This window comes from Narcine bancroftii, chromosome 10 (assembly GCF_036971445.1).
Source record: "Narcine bancroftii isolate sNarBan1 chromosome 10, sNarBan1.hap1, whole genome shotgun sequence".
In the NCBI taxonomy this organism is placed as follows: Eukaryota; Metazoa; Chordata; class Chondrichthyes; order Torpediniformes; family Narcinidae; genus Narcine; species Narcine bancroftii.
In genome coordinates, this window is record NC_091478.1 from 75,408,850 (window position 1) to 75,432,776 (window position 23,927).

Sequence of the window (23,927 nt, forward strand, 5' to 3'; positions counted from 1 at the left end):
AGACATGCCAGCTGTGACCAGAGGGCGGATGTGAACTGGGCACCGTTTTTGCTTGTCATGTGCGCCAAGACCCCGAATCTGGCGATCCATTGTGTGACTAGGTTCCTGGCACAGGTCTCGGCAGACGTGTCCCTCAGTGGGATGGCTTCCGGCCACCTCGTTGTGCGGTCAACCATCGTCAACAAATAGCAGGCGACCACGGGCACCGGCAGGGGGCCCATGATGTTGAGGTGTATGTGCTCGAACCTCTTGGCCGTGGAGTCAAAATTCTGCACCGTGGTCTTTACATGGCACTAGCCCTTGGAAGTCTGACACTGCATACAGTTCCTCACCATCTGGGCTACCTGCTTCTTGAGGCCGTGCACACGAACCGTTCCGTGACCATGCAAACCGAGGTCTTGACTGATGGTGGGCCAAATCTTGGAGCATGCTGAAGGCCTGCGCCCTCCATTGCAGTGGGGCTACTGGGCGTGGTGAGCCAGTGGAGACGTTGCAGAGCTGTGTGTCGGGGTTGTCCGGCAACTTGAGGTCCTGGAGCTGGAGACCCGTGATGGCAGTACGGAAAGCTTGTGTTTCTGCATCCTCCTTCTGCGCCGCACCAACTGGGTGTCGTCCAGGCCGGGGGCGAGGATGTGGATGGTGGGCCTTGAGAACGCGTCTGCCATGATATTGTCCTTACCCGTTCGGTGTCGAATGTCAGTGGTGAACTCTGATACGTAGGACAGATGTTGCTGCTGGTGCGCCGACCATGGGTCCTTTGACATTGCTAGGGTCTGAGTTAGGGGTTTGTGGTCGATGAACATGGTGAATGGCCTGCCCTCCAGGAAGTACCAGATGTGTCTGATTGCCAGGTACAGGGCCAGGAGTTCCCTATCAAAGGCACTGTATTACAGTTCTGGGGGGCGGAGGTGCCTACTGAAGAAGGCAAGCTGGTGTCATTGGTCATTGACTGATTGCTCCAGGATGCCCTCGACAGCCGTAGCTGATGCATCCACTGAGAGCGTGGTGTTGGCATCCGGCTGCAGGTGGGCTACTAGGGTGGCGCTCGCCAGGGCGTATTTCATTGCAACGAAAGCGTTCTTGGCCTCTTCTGTCTATTCCAGGGTTTTGTTCTTGGCAGCGATCAGTGCAAACAATGGCCGTGTGATGCGAGCCACCCCTGGGATGAACCGGTGGTAAAAGTTGACCAAGCTGGCAAATTCCTGTGGACCCTCGAGGGTGTCAGGCTTCGGGAACTGGCATATGCTGCGACCTTCTTGGGTGCCGGTGCGCCTGCGTCCGTGGAGATAGTACAGCCCAGGAACTGCAGGGACCGTTTGCCATACTGGCACTTGGCCAAGCTCTGCCTGGCCGGTGAATAGTGCTTGGATATGGACCTTGTGTTTGTTGTGGTCCCAACTGGCGATGAGGATGTCGTTGGGATAGATAAACATGAAGTTCCTAAGTCTCTTCCCACCATATCCATCAGGCATTGGAATGTCTGGGCCACATTTTTGAGGCCGAAGGGCATCCGCAGGAACTCAAAGAGGCCAAACGATCGCGGTCTTGCCGATGTCATCAGGGTGGACAGGGATCTGGTGGTAACCCTGTAGCAGGTCGACTTTTGAGAAAACCAGCCATGCAAGTTGGCCTTAAAGTCCGGGATGGGGTATCGGTCCGGCGTGGTTGTGTCATTGAGGCGACGGTAGTCCCCACATAGGCGCCAACCCCCGGAAGGCTTGGGTACCATGTGGATGGGGGAGGCCCTAGGGCTATCCGATCTGCAGATGATCCCCAGCTCTTGCAGTCAGGAGAACTCCTCCTTTGCCAGTTGCAGCTTCTCGGGGGGGAATCTGCCTGACTTTTGCATGGAGGGGGGTCCCTGGGTTGAGATGTGGTGGCAGACTCCATGTTGGGGCATGGTGGAAGTAAACTGTGGCTGCAGGATGGAGGGGAAGTTGTTGAGCATGCGAGAATACTTGTCCTTGGGGGCACTGATGGAAGCTATCCCCGGGCCACATGCATCTGTGGCGTCGAGGCGGATGGATTGGAAGGTGCGGACATTTACCAACCGCTTGCCTTTGATGTCCACCAACAGGCTGTGCGCCCGGAGGAAATTGGCTCCTAACAGCGCTGTGCCCACAGAGGCCAGTATGAACTTCCAGCAGAACTTGTCCTTGCCGATCTGGATCTGTGCACTGCATGTGCCGAAGGTCTTGATGGAGGATCCGTTGGCTGCCTGTAGGGTTGGGACCTGTACGCGGGTGCAGGTCTCGAGGGCGGTCGTGGGAACACGCTCAGTTCGTCTCCGGTGTCTACCAGGAAATGTCAGCCACTGGACTTGTTGGTAACATGCAGGAGGCTGTTCGTGCGGCCAGCCGTCGCAGCCATTAATGGCGGCTGGCCAGGTTGTTTCCCTGGAAAGTACAGGGCTGCCTGTACTTGCGTGCATAGAACCCCCAACGTTGATAGTAGAAACACCAGGTGGAGTGGTGTTCTTCTGGCTTGTGCTTGTGGGGAGCTTGCAGCCGATTGGGCCCTGGGCAGGTGCCTTGTTTTCTCACTTGGTCTGCCAGAGGACATCTATGCGGGCTGTGACTTGGTAAAGATCTGAGAAATCCTCATCTGCCAGCAGGAATTGTATATCCTCAGGCATCTGTTCGAGGAAAATTTGTTTGAAAAGGTAACAGGGTCTGTGACCCTCTGCTACCACCAGCATTTCATCAATGAGGGCAGGTGATGTTCACCCAGACCATCCAGGTGTAGGAGCCTGGAGGCGCGTTGCCGTGGGGTGTGATAGTACAGATTCTATCACCAATGTGTATATGTACATATGTTCAGATGGTAGTGTAGGAGAACTGTGATTGGTTGAGAGCGTAGCCACACCTACTGGCAGGTCTTAAAGGATTGCTCCTAGCTAGACCAGGTCATTCTGGACTGGTCAACCTATTTGTGATATGCTCCAGTCTTTTAGTTAATAAAAGCCTTGGTTTGGATCAACAAGTCTTTAGTTCTTTCGACGCGCACTACACAGGGAGAGGCCGAAGGTGCAGAGGAGAACGTTTTTGAGAGCGAGGTATTTATCTGCCTCCGGTGGGTTGTGGGTTGTCCACCCTGGCTGCGGTTTCTTCATCGTGTCTGCTTATGACATGGTAGAACATCATGGTGTCTGATGTGATGTGTCAGAGGTGGAACGCGCGTCCGCCTGCCCGAACCAAGTGCACGGGCCATGCGTCCAGAAGGGGGAAGTTTCACTGCGACTGCATTGATTGCTGTGAATCCACATCGGGAGGCCAGAAACAGACTGGACTTGCTGGGGCCACCAATGTGGCGACTGCTACACAGATTGAAAGACGCCACGACCATGTTGGAGGTTTCAACGAATGGTTTATTCAAACTTTGTGTGCATCCCATTAAGGATGGCATGAACTCTGCGTCAGCAATGACATCACCATGCTCACCTGAGGCGCACGCCTTGCTCTAACCCACATGGCACGGAGGTCCCCCAACAGTACCATCTTCTCATGGCTACCCCGCTGGCGCGGCAGTAAAAGGGGGGCCAGTTCGCCACGAGGATGTGCACCACAACAATAAATTAATATCAAGTTACAAGTATCAAATAACAATGAACAAGGTCCATATGAACCCATGTTATTAAATGGAAAAGAGGGAAAAAAATAACATATTCCTAAACTATTTGTTGTTGGTAATGATTTAATTATTCAAATATGTTAATTTTTAAATGTGAACTTGAGTTGATAATTTTCAGCTCATTTTAATTCTGGATACCTAGTAAATTTGGAATATTTGTGAATGTCACAGTAATTTTTGAATTGGTGGAATCTACCATGAACATACAATAAATAGACTTTGAAAAGAATAATATGTTTATGTTACCAATAGAATATGCAGTTTGCAGTTTGTAGGAATTTTCAGAACTCCATAAACAAAGTCCCACTAGAAAGATCACTCACAGGATGAGAGCACAAAGAATCAGGGATCATATATTGACAGAAATTAAAAATTGGTGACTCGAAGGAGAGCAAAGTTGGCCAGAAGGTACCTTGACTAATAAGGTACAGCAAGGATTGGTGCTTGGGTCTGAGCTAATCATAATCTATATCAATGATTTGGTCGAGAGAGCCAAATGTAATATAATATTTCCAAGTTTACTGTTAGTTCTAAACTAATTGACAGGAGGTATAAAGAAGCTTCGAGGGATATGAGTGCGCAAGAACGTGGAAAATGGTGCAAAAATCGGAAGTTGTCCAGTATGATTAACAAAAGAAAAGAACAGAGTAATTTGAAATGGTTTGAGATTGTGTCATGTCCAAGGGACCTAGAGCCCTATATAACTTCACCTCAATACTTTCAAACATAAGATTGGAAGTGATACCCTATTGACGGAATGCATGACTTTTTTTAGTGCAAAAGCTAAACTGCTAAACACGATCTAAATATGTGTATGCGTTCGAACGACCTTTGCAAAGAGTGCTAATGTAATTCCATTCAGTCCTCCTTGTATTCAAACCACATTTATCAGGACATCTTTCCTTCAGCTTCTACCAGCTGTTTGGCACTGCAGTATTTTAAATAGTTTGAGCTTGCGATGATCATCACATGTAGACTTCCCATTAGCAATTATAAATGAAATAAGCTCAAAAACTATTGTGACGGTACCTATGTTGTGGATGAGTTCCTAAGTATCTGCTTAAGCACAAATCATGAATATCTGATCCAAATGTGTCAACATTCCAAACAATGCCACTTCCAATCATGACCAAAATCACATAAATATTAGCTAATCACCCATGTTTCTGCATTCCCATGACTGACACACAGTGCTCCCTCTGTGAGGAAGTCTGGTACAAACAGCACAATAACAGAAAGATTGCTCTCTTTAAGAGCTTCAGAAAAAATAAAAGCGGAGGGTGGGGCATGGCGAGATGGCGTAGGACGAGGACGTGGGATCTGTCTCTCCCTGACTAGACTAATTAATGCCTGAAATTTAAAGACTGTTAAAGTTCAAAAAACTTATCAGACAGAATATTGAGTGTTGGGGCTAAAATAAATGAAGAAAGGAAGAGGTCAGAAACAAAAGAAATTAGTTATTAAAGTTGTGGGAAAAAGTGAAAAATCTGGGCCTACCATTCAAGAGTAGCACCAGGATCGATTTAGTATGTATCCGAAGGATACCGTTCAAGAGTAGCACCAGGATCGATTTAGTATGTATCCGAAGGATACCATTCAAGAGTACCGTTCAGAGGACATCTTCAGCAGAGTCTGAAAGAAGGTTGGCTTCTCCGAAGTTCCAGCAGACGAATGATGGCGCTGATGTAGACCAAGCGATCAGCCAGGACATTCGCTGATATGGTGAAAGTAGCGTGGGTGGGGGTGGTGATTTGAGCACGGGCACATAGGGATGTGAGCAGGGAAGCGCAGTCGGCAGTGCTCTATGGGCCCTATGGCCATGCGCCCGATGTCACGATTCCACAAAGTGCTGGATCAATTCCATTGTGCAGTTGGACCTGCTCCACGTTAAGCTGACAAGGTTGGGCCGATATGGACTGGGGTCCAAATACTCAGCAGGGTGGCCAGAGAAGAAATACTGGTGCCAGAAGAGGAAGAAGAAGAGCACATTGAATACCTGGATAAAGATGATCAGGAACTATTATTGATGGGAGCAGAAGCATTTGAAGGTAGGTCCAGAACTACAAAAATGGCTTCTCCATTTATATCTGTTACTTCACCTACTCAAACAAATCCTTCACCTGGACCTGATGTGGTTACAATGTTTGAAGAGTTAACTAAGCAAAATGAAAATATTATGGCCTTTATAACAACTGGTTTTCACAATATAGATGAACAATTTGTTGAAGTAAAAGGGAAAATGTCTGATATGTGTGGAGAAATTGCTGCCATGAAAGGTGATCTCAATAAATGTCTAATTGCGGTGGATGAAGTACAAAATAGAATGGACCAGCTGGAAAAATCTGTAATGGGTGGGACGTGCAAAAGAATGTATTTTTGCAAAAAATAGGTTCTTTGGAAAATCAAAGTCGACAAAATAATATAAAAATAGTTGGACTTCCTGAAGATATTGAAAGACAAGACCCTACAAAATTTTTCCATTAATGCATTCCGGAAATGTTGGGGGAGGAATCAGTTCCAGAAGGATTGGAATTGGATAGAGCTCATCGAGCATTAAGAAGGAAGCCTTTCCCGGAGCAGTCTCCTCGAGCGGTTTTAATTAGATGTTTAAGATATCAGGACTGGGAGATGATTTTGAATCTTGAGGTTCAGAAAGCCCATGTTGATCAGAACCCAATAATGGTTCAGGGCAGCAGGGTTTTCTTTTATGCTGATTTAAGTCAAGGGGTTATACAGGGATATAAGGAGTTTAATCAGGCTAAGACAGTGTTGTGGAAGAAGGGGTATAAATCATCATTTAGATATCCGGCAGTGTTGAAGGTGTTTTATGGGCAATATCAGGATCAGTTTTTTGAGAAAGCTCAAGATGCATTAACTTTTGCTAATTCATTGCCAGACAACAAGTTGAATCACGATCTTTTGAGGAAGCCGTTGGTCAACGTTGCCAAGGTTAAGAATGGAAATGGTAATGGGCTGCAGAAGATGGAAACGATGCAATTGGTGGAAGTGATGGAAGATACTCAAATTCAACCTGGACAATAAAGGGATGAACTGGGTTTTTTTAAATTCTGGCCGGGGAGGGGTAGATGGCCCTGTTGAATTTGAAGTCATCTGCCACTAGTGGTATTGACTACACCTGGTCAACAAGAGGGGTACTACTGTGCAGTTTTTTTGGGGGGAGGGGGAGGGTTTTTTAAAATATTTGTTTTGCTTTGGGGATTTATTTTTCTTTTTTTTAAATTAGTTTTAGGAGGGGGATTTATTTTTTTTTAAAAAGGAGCCGTAGTTAGTGTAAGGGTTGATTGTGTTGGGTGCCACTCTGTAGGGTGTAATGAATATCCTGAATTTTGCAACTTTTAATGTTAAGGGGTTAAATCATCCAATAAAATGGAAACATATTTTGGATTATATTAAGAAGCTGAAGGTGGACATTGCCTTTAAGCAAGAAACTCATCTGACAGAGAAAGAACATTTGAAATTGAAAAGAGATTGAGTAGGACATATGATTGCTTCTTCTTTTAATTCGAAAACCAGAGGGGTTGCGATTTTGGTAAATAAAAAAGTACCTTTTGTTTTAGTTTCTTTTTCTGCTAATGCAGGTAGAGTATTGACGGTTAATTGTAAAATATTTTCTGAAACTTGGACGTTGATGAATGATGATGAAGTATTTGTTACTGATGCTTTTTAAAATCTGAATTAATCAAATGAAAATGTTTTGATAGGAGGGGATTTCATTTGCTGTTTAGATCCATTGTTGGACAAATCTCCGAAAACTGTAAAGAGAACTAAAATGGCAAAAAGAATAATTGAGATGAGGAGAGATTTGAATTTGGTTGAATTATGGAGGAAATTGAATCTAACGGAAAAAGATTTTTCTTTTTATTCTTTTTGACATAATTCATTTTCTAGAATTGATTTATTTTTTAGCTTCAGCGCAGTTGCAGGGTGGGTTTATTCATGCTGAATATAAAAGTAGAACATTGTCTGATCATTCTCTATTGTTAGTTTCTTGTCTGGGTACTGAGGTGGTAGAGACTGCCTATTGTTGGAGATTTAATGAAATGTTAAAAAGGGCTGATTTTGTTAAATATATAAGAGATCAAATTGGTTTTTATTTACAAATGAATGAAGGTTCAGTACAGAGTACATTTGTTTTATGGGATGCTTTGAAAGCATATTTAAGAGGTCAGATTATTAGCTATACAGCTAAGGTTAAAAATACAATATGTATTAGAGAGTCAAAATTTGGAAAAAGAAATTGAAGTGTTAGAGAAAGCGTTTCAGAAGAATTCTACTGAAGATAATAAGATACAATTATCTAAATTAAAATTACGTTATAATACTTTGCAATTATTACTTTATAATACTTATAAATATGAGAAAATGATTCAACAATTGAAGCAACGTTACTATGAATTGGGTGAAAGAGCACATAAAGTTTTAGCTTGGCAATTGAAAACTGAACAAGCATCAAGAACGATTAATGCAATTAGGAAGAATTCAGAGATTACATATAAGCAAAGGAAATTAATGAGGAATTTTTAAAATTCTACCAAGATCTGTATACATCAGAGCGTACTCTAGGTAAAGATCAGATTGATCTTTTTTTAATCTAATTTAAATTTACCATCATTAAGTGAGACAGATATTAAAGATTTAGATAGTTCATTTACAGATTTAGAGCTTAAGGAAGCACTGCAATCAATGCCTGGAGTGAAGTCTCCTGGAGAGGATGGGTTTACAATGGAGTTTTATAAAGAATTTAATGATTTATTGTTTCCAATATACATAGAATTTTTGAAACAAGCAACTGAAACTGGTTCATTTCCAGAATCTTTTTTCAAGGGCATTGATAACTGTTTTTCCAAAAAAAGATAGAGATTCTTTAAATGTGGCTTCATATAGACCAATATCTTTATTAAATGTGGATTATAAGATTGTGGTGAAAGTATTAGCTAATAGATTAGCAAATTTTTTTACCAAAATCAAGCAGGTTTTATTAAACGTAAATATTCTGCAGATAATATTGTTAAATTGATTTCAATAGTAAATGCTGCAAGACAACAGGTGAATCAACCAATGATAGTAGCATTAAATGCAGAAAAAACATTTGACCGATTTGAATGGAATTTCTTGTTTAAAATATTAGAAAGATTTAATTTTGGTCTGCTTTTTATTGGTTGGATCAAAGCCTTATATACCAGTCCTTCACCAAGAGTGATGACGAATGGACAGATCGCAATGGCATTTAATTTGTCATGTTCAACTAGACAGGGTTGTCTTTTTTCGCCAGCTTTGTTTGCTTTGGTAATAGAACCTCTGGCCCATGCTAAAAGGCAAGATTCTGGTATTAAAGGAATTACAATAGGAGAACAAGAGTATGAAATTAATTTGTTTGCAGATGATGTGTTGATATATTTGACATATCCTAAAGATTTGTTAGAATCTTTGCAAAATTTGTTAAATCAATATGGTATGTTTTCAGGTTATAAAGTTAATTGGGGAAAAAAGTGAGATATTATCTATATCAGATGAAGATTATACAGAGTGTAGACAAATTACTAAATTTAGATGGTCTAATAAAGTTAAATATTTAGGAGTTGTAGTGAATAGAGAATATCAATATTTATATAGTTTAAATTATATACTATTGTTAAATAAATTTAAAGCTCATTTATGTAATTGGAAAGATTTACCATTGACTTTAATTGGAAGAGTGAATTGTATAAAAATGAATATTTATCCCCAAATACAATATCTTTTTCAATCTATTCCAGGTGTAATACCAAAGAATTTTTAAAAGGAATTAAATAAAGTAATATGATTATTTTTGTGAAAATGTAAATTGTCAAGAGTTTCTATGCAAAAATTAACATGGCGGTATGAATTGGATGGCCTTCAATTGCCACATTTTCAAAATTATTATGAGGTGACACAATTGAAATTTATTAATAGGTTATTTGATATTGAACAATCACCTATGTGGGCAAAAGTCGAATTGGATCAGATTTCTGAAAATAACATCGGTAATTTTATTTATAAATGGAGTCCTCAATTGTTACAAAAATATAAATTACCTGTATTGCGGCATATAATGGATATTTGGTATAAGCAAAATCAACTTCTAGGTTCTAAAGGAAAAATGTCTATAAAATCACCGATATTTCAAAATAAATTAATCCTTTTTTCTTTAAATAATCCTTATTTGAAAAATTGGGAAATGAAAAGAATTAGTATGATACAGGATTGTTCTGAGGCAGGTAGATTTTCTACATTTAATAGATTATGAGAGAAATTTGGTATTTCATTAAATTCTTTTCTTGCTTATCAAGTTAGGGATTTTTTACAAATAAACTTTGGACGGTATTTGATTTTACCAGGTCAAACGAAATTCGAGACGTTAATTGCAGATAAAGGAAATAAGGGGTTTATTTCAGATATGTATAGGTTGTTGCAGGAAAAAATGAATAAAGTTGACAGAAATAAAATGAAGGAGAAATGGGAGAATGATTTAGATATTGTCTTGTCCTGGGAAGAATGGTCAAATATGTGTACTGATAGTGTTAAAAAATTACTTAATGTGAGGTACAGTGTGGTTAATTATAATTTTATATATCAATTATATTTAACTCCTGAAAAGTTGAAGAAATATGGATTTAGTTGTCAGATTTGTGTTTTAGATGTGGGGAAAATACTTTTATGCATTCTGTTTGGTCATGTGGAAAAGTTAAACATTATTGGGAGAAAATTATAAAGTTTTTGAGAGATTTGTTTAAAATTGATTTGCATTTGGATCCAATGCTGTGCTTATTAGGTTATATGAATGTATTAAATGCAAGGTTACAGATGGACAAATCGTATTTAGCTTTTGTACGATTAGGGTTAGCAGTGTAGCGAGAAAATGTACAGCAGCTACATGGAAAAATGAGGTGGAGTTGAATATACAAAGATGGCACAATGAATATATGGAAAAAATAACATAATTTGCAAAATAACTTCCTTTTTTGTTAAAATGTGGAGTTTATATTTAGAATATATGGCTATAGATCTTAAGTAGACGATTTATACAGAATTGGCAAACCAAACAGTAAGTATTTACTACTCAGAATTTTTTTTGTGTTTAAGGCTCCAAGGGGGGGAGGAGGTGGGGAGGGGATAGTTTAAATGAGGGGAGGGGGGAAAGGGGAGTTTTGTTTGTTTTTTCTCTGTGTATTTCATTTTACATATTTATAATGTTTATAATTTTGTAAAAGTCTTAAGTAAAATTTTCAAAAAACAAAAAGAAAAAATAAAAGCCATAGGACATTGTTACGAGCCCAGAGGACCCTAAAACCCAGCAGCAATAGATATTCACCGAGACAAATGGTTACTTAAACAAAAGTTGCTTTTAATGATTTTTAATCATGAAGACAGAATCACATGTTAACTTATCACTATTGACTCAACTAACCTAACTTAACCCCCTTCTAATTCTAAGCGCATGTTTATGTAATGTGTGTGTAAGTTCAGAAAAGTTCTTTGATTCACAGTCCAATCTCACTTCTCATTCATCCAAGTTCACTGGTTGCAGGCAATTCTCATACTGTGCACAGAATTTAACATTTATTAAGTTCACCACGCTTTGGTGCTTGAAAGGTAAATGGTTACCACTTAGGAAGTTCTTGTGGGTTTTCAGAGAGAGAGATTCATTGTACACTGACACCCACAACTGATTCTTTTTTCAAATCAGCCACTTCAGTGTCGTGCTAAAGAAACTTGCCTCCTTGGGGTTCTCCAGATGATAACCTCTTTCTTTTAGGTCACCACAAAGTGCCTTTTTGTTTCTCTTATTCCAAGTGAAACATTAGACAAGTGTTTTGACCAGGTTGAACAAAGCACTTACAAACCCATCTTCCAAATGGGGCTTTACACAAGCTTGCCAGCTTGTCCTATTCCAGTCCCAGCAGCTGTTACTGGCTGTAACACTGTAGAAGTGATATCTGTGTGTGTCTCTCTCACACAGAGAAAAAAACCTGTTTGACTCTCTCTGCTTGCCAAACCACATGACCCTCCTAGAACAGCTCCAGACAGAAGTGGCTCCAACATGCTCTTTCATCTCTTGCCTATTTGTAAACAACAATCCATTAGTGAAGTCTCTTGGACACGCTCCAAAGCTCTTGCAAAATCTTTGGAGACAATATGTCTAGCATTAGCAGGGTTCCATTATTTCAAATAAGATCTGTTTTAAAGTGTTTATAGGTAACCTACTCTAACAAACCTCTCCCAATTTATCTCCCCAAAACATATCCATATAATCTGTCACACAACAAAAAATGTGGAAGTAATTATGGGTTCAATTTTATGACTTCCAGCTATTGTAATCAAATGTCCCCATTGCACTGACTGTGCATTGGGTATATTTGCACAATCGATAAACAGAATAAAGTAATAGTAATAGCTACATATTCCATGTAATTCGATTGTAATCCATATAATTTGGTAATGCATTTTAATGTGCATGGAGCCATGTAACAGATAGCATGATGCATGTCATAAAATTGCCATCATATATTTGATTGAAATTGCATCAAAATGGAAATTCATGACATTCAAATTTAAAATTTTTATATTTAGACATATAGCATGGTAACAGGTCATTTCAGCCCATGAGACTGTGCTGCCAAATTTACACTCCATTGACCTACACCCCAGGAATGTTTTTGAATGGTAGGAGGAAACTGGAATCTCCGGAGAAAATCCACGCAGACACAGGGAGAAGATACAATCTTCTTACAGACAGCATGGGATTCGAATCCCGATCACTGGTGCTGTAAAGGTGTTGCGCTAACTGCAACACCAATCGTGCTGCCCTAAAAGAAGAAAATTTCTCCAATTCTTAACATTTTTACCTCAAATCTAGATTTTATGTATAAGGATCTTTTTTTCTTTCCTTCCCACTCAGCCTGCATTGACTCAGATAAAATGGTACAAATGTTTTTTTTTGAAAGACAAGTCATGATATGAACGAGAAATGATCTTCAGGGATGCCACATTCAACCATTTAAAAAAAAATTCATGGCTACTTTCCTGACTCCATTCAAATGGAAGCCAACACAAAACGTACTTCTCACATATTTCTTCTCAGATTTCTAGCTGTTTTCCTTCTGGTTATGATGCTGAACTACCTCCCTTTAGCCAACCAAAATATTTCTAAGTGAACAATGAGTAAGGAGGAACAGACTACAAGACTTGGGATGAAAATAAAAAAATATACTTAAACTGTGTAATTGAATGCATTGGGTTCAGTACATTTAAGCTTTAAGAGGATAGAAATTGGTGGTAAAATATTAGGAACTTCCAAATAATGTTTATAATATTTAATTAAAATTTTATATTTAAATGTTTTATTTTAATTTGGACTAATATAGTTATTTCACATTTTGATATGTCTTAATTATTATAATGGTATCCTGTGTCCTTGTATAATTAGATGATTTTAGAAATGATCAATCCCCAGTCCAATCCTCTTTGCGTTCTTTTGGGAAGAATGTCTACAGTTGATCCAAAGATGGAAATGGAGTATAATTTTCAGATAAAATACAAGCTTCATGTGAAGATGAGAAATATCATAATGGTTCTATTAATTCAGAATATGGTCATTCTTCAGAGTGTTGCAAGAAGGAAAGAAACCCTTTGGTTTGCTCAGATACCTCTGGAAAGAAAAATATTTCTGCAAACATTGAAACGGACACTATTACATCACGTGATTATCACAGGTCACCATACATTGATGCAAAAACCTACCAATCTACTCTGGAGTCTCCAAGTTCATACGTAAGACATCAGACAGATAAAGAAACCATTGAGATGAACAGAGACCGATTATTTAAATTGGATTCAGGTAAAAGTATTCACATTTTAAATTTTGTGTTTTCTTGAGAAGCTTTTACTTTTCTTGCAGTGCATTTTAATATCATATTACTTGATTGACTTTTTCAAATCTTCTATCTTAAGCATTTCTAATTCTTGCTGAAACATGAACTCTGAAGTGCCCACTAATTTATTAGTAAAATACATATACATAAAGCTTATTACAAATTTCAGGTCCGATTTCTGCATCGCTGAAAAAGTAAAAACCATACAAAAAATGAATTTTTTTTCTATCTAATTCCTTAAATGTCCCATCTCTCTCTCCACACTTAAAATTCTTTGGCATATTTTGAGATGTCTGTTTTCCGTTCCTGATAAGCATGTTGATGTATGTACTTTGGCTTCTGAGGCCTAGTATATTATGGACTATCCTGGGAGTAAAGACATTTCATTGTTAGAGTATTTTTTTTTCAAATACTATCTCAGTATTTGTATGCAATGTAAGAACCTCTGTTTTTTGTTTAATTGTGTGGTGTAATTTTATCTGAATCCTGTTTTATGATGTTTGGAAGAACAATAAAGTAAAAGTCAGGTTTCATTTTGGCAGAGGAACTTCCAATATTCAGCAAATTAATCCCATTCACTTTCCCACTACTACACATTTTAAGAAAGGCGTAAAAGGGCTGTAATATTTATTGAGGTAAACTGAATGTTGTAAAAATGGAAAGACAAAATTAATTATGAGGGAAAAATAAATCTTATTTTTCAATCATTTTATTGGTTTTAATATGCACAATACATAGGTACATATGGTAATAATAAAGTAAATTAATATCATTACAAGTATCAAATAACAATGAACATGGTGCCTGTTATTAAATGGAAAAAAGGGAAAAAGAAACATATTCCTAAACTAAGAATCAAATCCCAGCCGATGAGGACTGCTGGACAAGTTGAGGAGTACACTACTACTAATAATAACTATGGGGTCATGAAAAAAAACTCAAAGGTAATTGATCTACAAGTTTTGAATATAATTGAGAAAAGGTCCCCAAAGAGAAATAAAGTTAAACTCCATTATAGTAGTAGTACACTGAATTTTTTTCTAGAGACAGACATGCCATCACATCTGACAACCATTGAGTGTGAGTGGGAGGGACATTATCATTCCATCTCAGCAAAATGGCCCTTCTAGCAATGAGGGAAGCAAAAGTCACAACACGGGATTGTGAAAAAGCCACTATTAAATCCACTGGCCCACTCACTCCTGTTACAGAGTTCTTTGTTGTGTGGTTTTGTGTTGAAAAGTGACAGTTTGCCTTAGAGAGCAACGGTGAAGGTGGACTGCTAAGAGAGTGGGAGACAGATTGAGCATGTGCAGAAAATGATCTAAAGATTTCTGGACTTGGATGATAAACCACCACTGGGGGTGCTGTGGAGTGGAAGAAGGCCCAAAACATGAGTCATTGTCTGGAAGACAGTTTAGAATGTTGGGATTTCAAAAAGGGATGAACATTCTGAAGGCAGCCAGAAGGATCCAGACCAAGCCAGATGTTTCTCTCTCTGCAAGCAACACAAGAAGACAACTTCGAATTTTGTGCTCTCTCTCTCTCAAAGATCCTTTGGCTTCAGTTGACCAAACAAACTGAATTTTTATGATCTTTGCTTTGGTTGAGATCGAAGTTTTATGAGTCTTGTGTGTTTTGTGTTTGTTTTGTGTCCAAGTTTTTCTATGGGCTGGTTGGAAATATAACTTAGACTTCAATTAATATGTTATATTTAGGCTGGGAAATTTATTAGTTTTACACTGTTATAGAAATTTGCATAGTAACCAGTGGACATTGTTATAAAAGGGGGGGGGGATTTTGAATTAAAGTTTGAAGGTGAATTTTTGTTAATAAAGTAATTGTTCATCTTTACCCCCGTGTGATATGCCTTCTTTGTGGTTGCTGGTTTGATATTGTACCACTCCAAAAATAGCAATGAAAGGGCTAGGAGTCCAGTTAAATATTAAGAACTAACAATAAGATGCAAATACCCCTTGCCAGAAATTAAAGAGAGAGGGACATAGCCAAAACATATGATACGATGTACCTTCCTCAGTTATGCATTTATCACACTTAGAGGAAATTCGAGGATGAAATTTAGCTAACGGAAACTTGGAAAAGTGGGCTCGATAGACTACTTTAAATTGAATTAATGATTGCGTAGCACAAAGAGATGAGTGAACACATTTCAAAATAGAATCCCATGTAGTTTCAGCAACTGTTTGTTGAATGTCTTGTTCCCATAATTTCTAGGGAAATATTCCTAGATCTTAAGAGTTCACAAAGGGCAGAAAGCAATCCTTTATGATTAGATTTAAAGTTAGGTTAAAATCTAAATCCCGGGGAAGCTTCAAAGTTAAAGAATTTTAAAAGTTCCTAATCTGTAAATAACAAAAAAAGTATTTTAAATTTAATAGATAATTTGGTCAATATATAGATCTAGAAAAGTTTGGTTACCCATCTTAGCCACTGAATATAACCGAAGGTAAATAAAAGAAAGGAGTTATGTAGAATAGAGCTAATCAATAAAACCTAAGGAATCCAAAATGTTTTCTAAATTGAAACCAAATTCTGAAAGTGTGTACCAAATGATCAGTTAACTTGGAAGCCAAAATAATGCTCGAAGTATTGAAAGGAATGATTTTAGTAGACTCAATCTCTAAGTCAATCCATTTTGAAGCACCTTAGCATTCATTATGATTCCAAATGATAATATATCTAATATTCACTGTCCAGTGATAAAATCTAAAATTGGGTAATGCAAATCATTTTCTTGGAATTTTGTTTTGAGATGGGACCGCTTGTTTTTCCAAACAAGAGGACATGAGAGAATCTAATGAATCAAAAAAGAATTTTGGAACAAAAATCAGTACAGCTTGAAAAATATATAAGAAGTTAGTCATGAAGGAATAATAATTTCCTGCTCTTTTTTCTTAATCTGCCCAGTCTCAAAAACATCCAGCACATATGGAAGTAATAGAAGAATCCACGTAGATGACAGTGCTAGCAGTGACAAAGCAAGGGTGCCTTCTAGCGGTCTAATGCCACATGATGGAACTTTATCCTCTGATCATATAGTTGATCGACAAAATTTAATATCACCCACCAACTCCATTGCATCTCTTTATTCCGTTGGCTCAAGGAGGGGCTTCACTGACCACATGAACATAGGTCATGCAGCCAATAGGATCCCAGAGAGACATCTCATGACAGCCAATATGGAAAAATATGAGGCTAAATTAGTTCCGAAGAAAACAAGCAGTTCATTGATGCATATGCAGCCAAGTTATGAAAGAAAGGTAACAAATTGTGCTTATTTGACCTTAATATGGCTCCAACATATATAGCCAAGGTTTCCTCCAGTTTTAGGGGATTGATGTAGCGTGGTATATAGGGGAAATACTTAAAATATTGGTTGAATGTATTCTTAATTCCATCCCTTTCCCTCACCCCAGCCTACATGTGGCATCATATTTCTCACCTTGCAGTATAATTGGAGGTTTTGCCTCCAGGAGACGATATGCTGTGTTGGACTTATTCTCATGATTTCTTTTCTCACAATTTCAGCCATGACCTCAGTCAAAATAATTAATTGACTGATATTCATTGGCACTTTTTGAGATCATGATAAGTCCTTTATGCACTTAAACAATCCCTCCTTAATTTCTTTTAAACTCCTTTTTGTTTGCATAAAACAGGAAATGCTGGAAGTTCACAGAAAATAAATTAACTTTTTTTTTTCTACAGTTCTTCTTCGGAACCCTTAATCAGGTTCCAGCCAGGAATTTTATGTATTCAGTTTGTTATTTAATAAATGCTGTTACATGAACTGTGCTGTATGTTAAAAAGTTTATCAGGGTCAAATATGTGAATGATGTTAGAAACTAAGGAGAGGAGAATTTTAGTATGTTAGTGCAAGAAGATTACTGTGTGCAGCAGGATCATGCGTGCTTTCAAAGAAGCATGTATGTAGAACAGAATCTGATCAGGATATCATTCTACCAGTGAGTTAAGATGTTAGTGACCATTAACTGAGATGGCCTGTTACTGTGCTGTATGTCTACATTTAAATTTAAATGATAATATGTTCATTGGATGAAAATATTTCATTCCTTTAATGAAAACAATTTGTTAACCTAATACCTTTTTTGGGTATAAATATGCAATTAGTTTTTAATTTTATTACTAATTGAAATAATGACTAATATCTCTTCATTTCTTTGTGTAGCTGGTAGCATGATGCAGCCATATTATGAGGTTCATTTCAAGAGAATTAATCAAACCTTTTGCTCTGAATTTGCTTCCTGTGATGCGCTATCGAGCGGAGAAGCAGACACAAAACATAAAGTCTGTTCAACAGGCTTTATTCCACACAAACTTCCACAGAGCTGGCTATGAGAGTAGCTGTGCTGGTTTTGAGACTGACCTCGAGGGGCCTGATGTAGCTTATATCCCGATGTTGATTGGCAGGCGACCGGGTGGGGCTTGGTCCATTCAGGTCGGCTGATTTACAGCCGGGCAGGTATTGCCTTGTCCTCCAGTGCTCTTCTTGCAGGTGCACAGGTTTCCCCCCTGCAGTAGGCTAGTGGTGTATCACCACACTTCCACTACTCTTTCAAGCAGGATTTTGCAGATCACAACAACCAATTCCAATCTTTTTAAAAACATCTTTGTTGTTTGCACTTTTAACAGAGTAAAACTTCCCAAGGAGTCTAAGGGAATTTACCAAGCACAGTGTGATGTTGATAGGAGATTGGACAGGTTGCTCAAAGCTTTATCAACAATATAGGGTTTAAGAAGTTTTAATATCAAAACATAAGAGAGGAATGGATCATTCATTCTGTCAAGATTCACCACTTAAAGATACTGTACATATTTTCCCTTGTCCATTATCCCTTAATAACTTTGGTTTAACTGAAATCTGTTAACTGCTAATTTAATTTGAAAAGGGGACCAAAAACTGCTCTTTATTGAAGATTGTTCCAGACATCACCATCTTCCTAACTGAGAAAAAAAAGTTCTAACCTTGCTACTGAAAACATTAACTCCAATTTTGGACCATGTACCAAATGAAAATTCCATCCACCCTACCAGTTAGCTTAATATCTAGAAAACTTCAGTCAAATTATTATTTGTATAACAGGGAAAAAAATCCTAGATCATAGTTTGAGTCCAGGTTATTAAACCCGAGCTGCACTTTCCCTGGGCAAAATGTGTACCTGGAAATTCAATCGTTCTTTTTTCCCTATTGTTATGCAATTGAAAATGAATGTTTATTCTCATAATAAAACCCAATAAAGCATTTAGGAAATTTAATGGGCACTTTCAGGCATTTGTCAGCCACACACTGGATGATGCCATTTTCTGTGTGAAAGATGCAGTTCAGGGAAAATTGGATAAAGTTGTCCTGGTAATAACTGTTGTTGGTCACTCAGTCTTTCCTGTACAACGCTGGACTTGGACATCCCTCAGGACTTTAGGTAAAGAATGATCATGCTCTAATGGCTTATTTTGCTGCTAAACCACAATTGTTAATGAAAAGGCGAGGAGAAGCTCATCAAACTGTAGGGAGGGTGATGAAGGGGGGTTGTCTCGGGTAAAATAGAGACAAGATTACCTGGTCAATGAGTGAATGGGAACAGTTAGAGAGTGAGAACACAGATAATTGAATGTAGTATTGTGAAAAGCAGAACAGGAAACTAGAACTCTTGAAATTACCTGAAGTTTTTGAATTCAGTGTGGAGTCCAGAAAGCTGCAGTGTTCCCAGGCAGAACATGAAATGCTGATGGTCAGGGTTGCTTTGGTCCTCGTTATAGAGTGTAGGAGACCACAGAACAATGAGGAAGTGGCAGGCAATGGGAAAATGGTCACCCAGTGTTCATTTTGTTTCACCAAATTTGAGCAGGCCACATTGTAAAACTGAATACAGTCCACTAGATGTGCAAGGGAAACATGCTCTATCTGGGAAGACTGTTCAGGTCATTGGATGTTGGGAATAGGTGAAAGGATATTGCACGTGGCTGCAAGGGAAAGTGCTCAAAGAAAGGAGTGCTTGATAGGAATGGAAGAGTGGATCAGAGAATCACAAAGGGAAAGGTCCTTGAGAAATGGTATAAGAGGAGGAGGATATTTCTGGTGGTAGAAACTGAAGCACGGTTAGCGCAACACTATTACAGCACCAGCGACTGAATCCAGGGTTCGAATCCCACGCAGTCTAGAAGAAGTTTGTACGTTCCCCCCATGTTTGTATGGGTTTTCCCTGGGGGCTCCAGTTTCTCCTCACCATTCAAAATGTACAGGTTTGTAGACCAATTGGGTGTAATTTGGTGTCACGGACCTCTGAGCCGAAAGGGCCTATTACTGTGCTGTATGTCTGAATTTAAATTTACGTACATTAAAGACTGAGGCTAATCATGGAAAATGTAGGTCCAAAGTAGCATTTGGAGTTATTGTTGGATCCTATACAGTTCTGGTCCCCACATCTTTGGTAGGATGTGATTGCATTGGAAAAGGTGTAGATGAGATTCAACAGTATATTGTCTGATGGAATATTCCAGTTATAAGGAGAAACAGAATAGGCAACGTTTATTTTCCTTGGAGTGGTTAAGGTTGAGAGAGGACCTGTTAGGGCCAGATAAAACTCAGAGGATGTTGATGGTGAGAAACCTTTCATCCTTGGAGAGGAATCGTTTTCCAGCAAACAGGAAGTTGAGCAAAAGAGAGGACAAGAACAAGCGTTTTTAAATTGGTGAGAGGTATAATCGGAGTGGCCGTCGTGTGAATGTGCCAGAATTGGAGTGGGGAATTGAGGCTTTGGTTCAAGAGGCTTTGGTGAGAAGAGGCGGTGGTGGTGCAGGCACTGAGGTAAGGTAAAGACAACCTTGTTGAGGAACAAAATGATTCGGCAAGAAGGCACAGGTAAGGACAGGTTTTTCTAACTTGTTTTCTATTTCATAGACAGTGGCAGCCATGGCATGGATATGCAGAATGTTTATAGACTGGAAAGTCAACACCACCCCTGATGACTTCATCTGCAAGAAGTGCACCCAGCTGCAGCTCTTTACACACTGTGCTGGAGAATTAGAGCTGGAATTCGATGAATTCAGCAGGCTGAGGGAGTGATACACAGGAGTTGCAGGATGCAAGTACACCTAGGAGGCTGGAAGAAGATAGTGGGGTGATGGCCAGGAGAGGGAAAGGGGACAGGCAGTCAGTGCAGGATACCCCTGTGGCTGATCCCTTCAATAACACATAATATTTTGGATACTGTTAAGAGGGATGACTTTGCAGAGACAGCAGTCAGATTTCTGGCATCGATCTGGCCTTGTGGCTCAGAAGGGAAGGGAGGAGAAGAGGCAAGCTGTAGTGATAAGCGATTCCATGGTTAGAGAAGATGTTCTGTGGAAGAGATTGAAAATCCTGAATAGCATGTTGCTTCCTAGGTGCCAGGGTCCGGGTTATCTTAGATCGAGTTCATGGCATTCTTAAGGGGGAGAATTAACAGCCATATGTCATGGTCCATGTAGGGACCAAAGATGCGGGACCTATGAGGTCCTTTAATGAAAATTCAGGGAGTTGGACACTAAGTTGAAGGACAGAACGTCCAGGGTTATGTCGTCAGGATAAGGTAAGGCAGTAGGTGTGGTGTATATGGATTTTATTAAGGCATTCAACAAGGTCCCCCATGGTAGACTCATTCAGAAAATCATGAGGCATGGGTTTCATGGAACTTTGGCTGTGTGGATTCAGAAATCCTTGTCTGCAGAAAAAAGAGGGTAGTAGTAGATGAAACATATTTTTCCTGGAGATCAGTGACTAATGAAGTTCCATAGGGATCAGTTCTGGGACCCCTAAACAAAGAAGTAGAAGGATGGGTCAGGAGGTTTGCTGATGACACGAAGGTGCTGTAGATAGTTCAGAAAGTTGTTGCAGGGTACAACTTGAAGGCAGAATAATGTAGTTAATGGCAGGATTCTTAAGTGTGGAAGAACAGAGGGACCTTGATGTCCAAATCCTTAGCTCTGTCAAGATTACCATGCAGGTTGATAGGGTAGTTAAAAATTCTTATGGTATGCTGTCCTTCATTAGTAGGGGGATTGAGTTCAAGGTTGTGAGATAATGTTGCAGCTTTATAAAACACTGGTTAGACCACATTTGGAATATTGTGTTCAGTTCTGGTTGCCTTATTACAGGAAGGATGTGGAAGCTATGGAGAGGGTGCAGAGGAGATTTACAAGGATGTTGACTGGTTTGGAGAAATCTTAAAGAGAAAGGTTAACAGAATTGAGGCTTTTCTCTTTGGAGCAAAGGATGAGAGGTGACAATGGAAGTCTACAAGATTATGAGAGGCATAGATGGGGTGGATAGCAAGCAGCAAACACTTTTTTCCCTAGGCAAGATTAGATAACATTGGAGGACATCTGCACAAGGTTGGGGGTGGGGGGGGGGGAACGTTTAGGGGTGATGTCAGGGGTGTTTTTTACACAGGGAGTAATGGGCACTTGGAATGGGTGGTGAAGGCTGGTATAATAGGAATATAAAAAATTCTTAGGCACATGGATAAAAAAAGGTTATGGGTGAAAGGTAGGGAAGGTTTAGTTTGTTAAATCGGTTGCTATTAGTCAGCATGATGTTGTAGGCCAAAGGGCCTTTCCTGTGCTGTAATGGTCAATGTTCTAGGCAATCAGAAGGTAATATTTAAGGTAAGAGCAGATTTATAGGGATTTGAGGAAAAACTTTCTTCCATCGTATAGAAACCTGGAACGTGTTGCTTGAGAGTATTGGAGGCAGGAGCAGTCACAGCACTTCAGTATTTTGATGAGCATTTGTATCATCATGGCACAGAATACTATGGACTGGGAAATAGGCTGAATATAGATAGGCAGTTACTGACTGGTAAAGACACAAGGAGCAGAAGAGCCTATTTTGGTGCTGTATTACTCTTTGACTGTACTTTGCCAAACATACTGCCTATTGCTTAAAAAGCAATAACTGCATGTACAAATTTTCATTCAAATTATTTTGAAGACTTTTTTAATACAATAGAAAAACATCTTTTTTTCTGAATCCAGTCTTTTATTTCCTCTTTATATTTCTCATATTGTACTTGTTTGCCATTGAATTCATTATTCTAACTTTCTGTTGGACTCTGCATTTTTTATTTAACAATTTTTTTCGTGTGATTGGTTAAGTTACACATTATTTGCTCAGTTGACACAAATCTTATGTAACTAGAGGATACAGTATTGGTTTCACCCCTCCTTTATAATATCTTCCTGTGCTTGATTTTGTAGAAATTAAATGGATATTGGAATTTGCAGCTAAAAGTGCGTGTATTCCTTCACAAGTTACATTAAATTTTGACTTGTACATATGTTATGGCAATAAATATGGCAACCTGACCATACCTCAGAAACTATTTTGTTGTATCAACTCTGAATCTGAAGGAGGTAAATATATGTGTTTACACATTGTAACTGTACTTCTTTAACCAGCAGGCAAAACTGGATAAATTGGTTGAAGTCGATGAGACTGGTGATTGTCGTCCTCGATCTCCAGTAGAGGAGAATTCTGTCATCTCTGCAAAGATTACCCCCTTCTTAGAGAATTTTCTTGATCTGGTGGACCGATACTGGAATGGTACAAGGTCCCTTCACACAAACCAAAGGTTTATTAGTAAGTTATCCACCTCTTTGATCGATTAGGTAATTCCTCAGGATGGACAATAATTTGCATCCAGTCCAGTTCTATTGGGCCCTGAGTTGGAAGGCCTTCTGCCACATTGCGTGTAGAAGCTGTTTGATAGGTCATGTAAATGGTCATAGTTTGGGACTTTGGTCTATCTGTTCTTTGAATGTGACCTCCTGTCATAGAGATTCAAGGTTCTCACTGCCATGCTGTTGAAGCATCTTCTCTGAGTGTCATGCTTGTTTAGGGAGATGTTGTAAATATTATTTATGTATTTCTTTATCCTCCAAGAAATCTCTTTCCTCTTCAGAGCACCTTTTTTCCTTGAACACTGCAATAGTATCTGCCTCAACTACCTCCTTTAGCAGCCCACGTCATACACCAGCATCATTTGTGTGTTTAAAAAAGTTACCCCTCAATTTCCTGTTAAATATTTCTCACCCCACCTCACTTTCACTTTAAACCTATGTGTTCTGGTTACTCATTCCCTTACCTTGGCAATGATTCTCTATGTTCACCCAATATACGGTTCAGCTGCATAGCAAAGGCATGTACATCAGGATGGTCTTTATCATCTACAGTTGGGTATTCACTACCATCATCCCTTTAAAACTAATTGGCAAACTTCAAGACCTGGGCCTTAGCACCCTAGTGTGTAATTAGATCCCCTCAACTCCAGGCCCCAATCAGTGAAGATTGGTAAGAACATCTCC

At 39.2% G+C, this 23,927-nt stretch overlaps 1 protein-coding gene across 7 annotated transcripts in view; it reads left to right on the forward strand.

The window, feature by feature from the left end:
* The window catches only part of LOC138744765 (uncharacterized), an 88,787-nt gene that overhangs the window by 54,754 nt on the left and 10,106 nt on the right, over window positions 1–23,927 (forward strand). For 6 of the 7 annotated variants that reach the window (XM_069901397.1, XM_069901400.1, XM_069901401.1 and 3 more), the window contains 3 exons: window positions 13,277–13,510; window positions 16,473–16,825; window positions 23,022–23,202. In XM_069901397.1, the coding sequence (XP_069757498.1) occupies window positions 13,277–13,510; window positions 16,473–16,825; window positions 23,022–23,202 (768 nt within the window). The remainder of the gene's footprint in view (window positions 1–13,276; window positions 13,511–16,472; window positions 16,826–23,021; window positions 23,203–23,927) is intronic. The other variant, XM_069901398.1, reaches the window with a different exon arrangement.